The sequence below is a fragment of the Brassica oleracea genome, chromosome C9 (genome assembly GCF_000695525.1).
Source record: "Brassica oleracea var. oleracea cultivar TO1000 chromosome C9, BOL, whole genome shotgun sequence".
Taxonomy (NCBI): Eukaryota; Viridiplantae; Streptophyta; class Magnoliopsida; order Brassicales; family Brassicaceae; genus Brassica; species Brassica oleracea.
The window spans coordinates 16,314,404-16,319,909 of NC_027756.1; the positions used below are offsets into that span (position 1 = coordinate 16,314,404).

General features: G+C 34.2%; 1 protein-coding gene across 1 annotated transcript; it reads left to right on the forward strand.

Annotated features, from left to right (window-relative positions):
- Window positions 1-2,042: 2,042 nt before the first annotated feature.
- LOC106318094 (calreticulin-1) lies at window positions 2,043-4,999 on the forward strand. Its single transcript, XM_013755944.1, has 12 exons — window positions 2,043-2,264; window positions 2,650-2,757; window positions 2,846-3,297; window positions 3,365-3,469; window positions 3,558-3,644; window positions 3,732-3,789; window positions 3,982-4,049; window positions 4,143-4,238; window positions 4,339-4,386; window positions 4,492-4,524; window positions 4,607-4,717; window positions 4,814-4,999. The coding sequence occupies exons 1-12, from the start codon at window positions 2,171-2,173 to the stop codon at window positions 4,823-4,825; spliced, it is 1,272 nt and encodes a 423-aa protein (XP_013611398.1). The 5' UTR covers window positions 2,043-2,170; the 3' UTR covers window positions 4,826-4,999.
- The last annotated feature ends 507 nt before the right edge of the window (window positions 5,000-5,506 follow it).

Genomic DNA, 5,506 nt, shown 5'->3' on the forward strand with positions numbered 1-5,506 from the left:
AGAGATGCTAATGATTTTATATATATAAAAGATGCCTTAGGCCAGTGCTTCACTTTTTCTCACGTAAACACAGTACTGTGCGATACAAGACCAGATACAAACCGTTGAGGATCACGTAAAATATTTTAAATATGTTTAAAAATTCATCATCCCAAATTAACAAAATTATTGGAGTTCAACGACAAACAAGAAAAAAAATATATTTCTATCTATCTTCATTATATGTATTGTTAGTTGATAAATTTTTGGTTTCATACAATTTAACTTTATTTTCAAATAAAAAAAAAACTACATTGAACAAAAAAACATTTAAAACAATATTATGCACTTACAAAATACTACAAAAAATTAAATTAACTAATAGAAAATTAAAAAATAAAAACAAACCATTTACACAATCCTAAACAAATATATATGAGTTTCAAAGGCATAGATTACTTATGCGTCAACAATACCATCTTTGATAGTAAACAAATCTTAAATAATTAAAATAAAATCTCTTAAGCCACATAGTGCTAATATATACTTTATCCATTACATATAAAATGTCATTTTATGTTTAAAGTTTATTTCATTATAAGTGTTGTTTTCCTTTTCCAATGCATATATTAATAAAAAAAATTCAGTTTTTACCATTATTTTTAATTTATTAATTACCAAAGAAATGTTTTAAATATGGACACACATATAAAGTTTAATAGATAAACTGAAAAGAAGTGTGAAATTATTTTTACTTCGTTTTAGCTTCCGTTGTGATTAACTAATGTCATAGTGGATTTTGTTCGGTTTGGTATTGAAAATGGATTCAAACCAGAATTTAACTTTGAAATAACATTACAATTCAAATTCTCTCTTTATATAAAAAAATATATAATTTGTATTTGTATATTATGTTCGTTAAATTTATTAAATTAAAATAAAGAATATTTTTATTAAATCAAGTTTAGTATGGTTCCACTACACTAGCAAATGCCGTAACAGAAAGCTTTTTTTGAAACACATTTTTTTTGTTTGAAACACTGCCGTAACAGAAGCGAAGTCTACAATAAAATCAACATACACAGTACACACACTAATGATCAGCGTAAGTTTTTTGATGAAGAAAATATTATAACATTTAAACTGCTGAGTTTTGGAAAACAATATTATGAAAGGTTGTAGATTTAAAGGGGGAGGATCCATTAAATTACTTGGTAGTTAGAAACAAAAATTAGAAAAAAATTATAAGTGAAAGCTTTTTTGTTTAAACACATTTTTTTTGTTTAAAACACTGCCGTAACAGAAGCTAAGTCTACAATAAAATCAACGTACACAGTACACACACTAATGATCAACTCATTCATGTAATATGGTCCAGATAATTAATGCTCCGTAAGTTTTTTGATGAAGAAAATATTATAACATTTAAACTGCTGAGTTTTGGAAAACAATATTAAGTAAGGTTGTAGATTTAAAAGCGGAGGATCCATTAAATTACTTGGTAGTTGGAAACAAAAATTAGAAAAAATTATAAGTGAAATAAAATACATCTATAGTCCAACCAATTAAACACCATAACTAAAATTTAATTAATTTTGTTCATTTTGTTTATCACCTTATATATATATATTCCAATAACAAAAAAAAAAAATTGGATACTGAAATTAAAAATTCGTAAAACAAGAAACAATGAAATTTTTTTAAAAATTATAATAGATTATACTATTTTATATTAAATACAAAATATATAATCAAAATTAAAATTTAAATTTAAACAAAAAAAATGTGTTTAAAAGCCCGGGCGTACAATAGATCTGACGGTTACAATAGCATATACCAAAATCCAACGGAGTACACTGTTATTGAAACCTCCTTTAGATCTGACGGTTTACAATAACACTAAATCACACGAGATGCACCGTGTACTTACATTTTTCCACGTGTAAACTCTGTACGATTAAATCGACTCCAAATTCGTAGTTTTGTCCAATGAAAGGGAGCCACGTCCTACCAATGACAACTAGATATGACGTGTAATTCATTCATTGGTGAACGTCTCGAAATTTGCAACGTCAGTAAGCCAGGAGAGCGTTACTTCACTTGCGGCTTCTCTCTGGGTATATAGAGCATCTTCTTGTAGGCTTGTAGCATCTTACTGTTTTCGAGGAAGGTGCGATCTGAGTTTTCAGCGATGGCGAAACTAAACCCCAACTTCATCTCTCTGATTCTTTTCGGCCTCGTCGCGATCGCGTCTGCTAGTGTTATCTTCGAGGAAAAATTCGAAGGTAGCTACATTTCTCTATATAATTTCTGTCTGTTATTTTGATCTTCAATCGATGTTTTTGCGATCGCTACGACTATTCGTTTCGATCAGATGATTTCACGTTGATCCAGTTTAGCTCATTACGTGTTGAATCGATCGAGCTTTTTCGAAATGTTTGTGGTAGATCTATGAATTTTTACGTTGATCCTTTGATTTCGAGATTATGATCGTTGATCTAGGAATACGATTTCGGATAGTAGTTTGTGATTGCTTACGTTCTTGAAACTAATATGAATGCTTATATATATATTCGATATGATCAGCTAATCGTATATGTCTTAAGATTTAGACTGATGATTACTTGAAGCTGCTCTCTAAATTTTTTTGTTGCACCTGTGTTTGTAAAGATGGATGGGAGAAGAGATGGGTGAAATCTGACTGGAAGAAAGATGACAACACTGCTGGGGAATGGAGCCACACTGCTGGCAACTGGTCTGGTGACGCTAACGACAAAGGTATTGTGATTCGTGATTATTCGTGATTCATTGGTTCTCCTCCTGTTCATTCATAACCTCATGTTAAGCGTTGATCACTCTCTTGCAGGTATCCAGACTAGCGAGGACTACAGATTCTACGCCATATCAGCTGAGTTCCCTGAGTTCAGCAACAAGGACAAGACCCTTGTCTTCCAATTCTCTGTCAAGCACGAGCAGAAGCTTGACTGTGGTGGTGGATACATGAAGCTTCTCAGTGGTGATGTTGACCAGAAGAAATTCGGTGGAGACACTCCTTACAGCATCATGTTTGGTCCTGATATCTGTGGCTACGACACTAAGAAAGTGCATGCTATCCTTACCTACAATGGAACAAACCATCTGATCAAGAAGGAGGTTCCATGTGAGACTGATCAGCTCACACATGTCTACACGTTCATCCTCCGCCCGGATGCTACTTACAGTATTCTTATCGATAACGTTGAGAAGCAAACTGGTAGCCTCTACTCTGACTGGGATCTCCTCCCAGCTAAGAAGATTAAGGATCCTAGCGCCAAGAAGGTATAGTAATATCTCTCTTCTATGTGTGTGATACAGGTTCTCATTAAACTGAGTCTCTGTTTTACAGCCTGAGGATTGGGATGACAAAGAGTACATTCCTGATCCTGAAGACACAAAGCCAGCTGGATACGATGACATCCCAAAGGAGATCCCAGACGCTGATGCAAAGAAGGTTTGAATGTTTTTTCTACCATTTGAAGTGTATAACTAGTCTAGATCATTTTCTCGTTTTGATTCTGGATTGTATGTTTTTTTTTTAGCCTGAGGACTGGGATGATGAAGAAGATGGTGAGTGGACTGCCCCTACCATTCCCAACCCCGAGTACAACGGTGAATGGAAGCCCAAGGTATATTGATTTTGCAATCGAACATTGTATTTGAGATTGTATATAAACGATGCTCTCTCTTCTCACCGTTGTGTTATTGTTCTGTAGAAAATTAAGAACCCTAACTACAAGGGAAAATGGAAGGCTCCAATGATTGACAACCCTGGTAATATTCTTCTGCAACCGTTTATAATCACGATGTTATGCAATAAAATTTATTTGTAATTCCATGGCTTTGAGATCCTTGTTCAATTCTTTTAATGAATTACAATCTTACACGAACTTGAGTCATTGAGGCATCCATATTTTATATTCAACTGAAGATACATATAAGTCTTAGCATCTCAATTTCATGCAGACTTCAAGGATGACCCAGAACTCTACGTCTTCCCCAAATTGAAGTATGTTGGAGTGGAGTTGTGGCAGGTAATAGCAAATAGCTTATCACAAAGAAAATATATATATTTTGTCTTTAGTGATCGTATATGTTAGTGACTAAACACATCCGTAATTATTTAGGTGAAATCTGGATCATTGTTCGACAATGTCTTGGTCTGCGATGACCCAGAGTACGCTAAGCAGTTGGCTGAGGAAACCTGGGGAAAGCTCAAGGATGTATGTTAATCCTTAACTCTTTTGTGTTTCTTTCCGTAAAAGGAGGTTTTGTTTGTGTGGTTGATGATCTCATAGAGCTAAATCCAATTTGGTGTTACAGGCTGAGAAAGCAGCATTCGACGAAGCTGAGAAGAAGAGAGAGGAAGAGGTAAACTTTCTCCACCCAAATTGTCTTCTCTAGTTCCAAATAAATATATCATAATAAACATGAGAGTTATCACCAACTTGTTGTATGTTTATTTATTTTTACCAGGAATCAAAGGATGCTCCCACTGCTGATTCTGATGTAAGAATCTCTCGGGTTTCACAATGATTTCTCTTTATATCTCACATTAAGTGATATGATACAAATTCTCTTATTTGTGCAGGCTGAGGATGAACAAGAGGACGATGACCATGAAGGAGATGAATCCGACACTGATTCAAAAACTGAGGAAACCAAGGAAGAAACCTCCTCAGACAAGGATGATGCCGCCCATGTATGTGTCCACAACCAAGAATATATACAGCAGTGTTTATTTAGATTTGAGCTGAAGCTGTGTTGACTTACTTTGTGATTATGATTTTACTTACAGGACGAGCTCTGAGCAGAAGAAGGATCCAACAAGTTTTCAGAGTCGTGTTTGATTTTCTTTTTAAAGAATTATTTTAGCGCTAGTTTGTTTGGGATGTTAGAACTTTTTTTAGCTACCAAAAAAATATGATGAAATGGTGAGCGTGGCAGCTTGTTTTAGACTTGATAAATTCCTGACTTTCTCATACTCTCTCTACTATCTCCCATCTGCACATTCCTTATTAGGATCAACGTTAGATCCACTCTTGAGCAACCATTGAGATCGGGATTGTTGACATTCCCAAAACAAAGGGAAACTCCGCAATAGTTGAGCATTTTACAACTTGCTAGATCAAATCTCTGAATATTAGTAGTTATTCCCAATAGAAGAGGGGAACTCGAATGAGTCACATCTATAAGAAAAGATGATTAATGATTAATATGAGAGTAAAAGACCATGAGGAACAGAGATAAGTGATGAAGAGTATATTAAGTTGAGAATAAGAGAGTATGAGTATCAAGAGATTATAGAGATTGACAGTAACCAAGAGAGAATGGTGAAGAAGAAAGGGGAACTCCTCTCTTTCAGCTTAGATTATAATTGATTACGATGAGGGTTCTTTATACCCAACACACACACTAGACAAATGAGAGGAAGAAGACAAAGAGAGATAGATTTGGATTCAAAATGAATGGTTGGGATGGGAGGATCTGA

Excerpts from the sequence above, each read along its gene's own strand:
- LOC106318094 (XM_013755944.1), top strand. The coding sequence starts at position 2,171 with ATGGCGAAACTAAACCCCAACTTCATCTCTCTGATTCTTTTCGGCCTC. Across the intron at positions 3,645-3,731 it reads ACGGTGAATGGAAGCCCAAG|AAAATTAAGAACCCTAACTA; the intron begins GTATATTGATTT and ends ATTGTTCTGTAG. Across the intron at positions 3,790-3,981 it reads TCCAATGATTGACAACCCTG|ACTTCAAGGATGACCCAGAA; the intron begins GTAATATTCTTC and ends AATTTCATGCAG.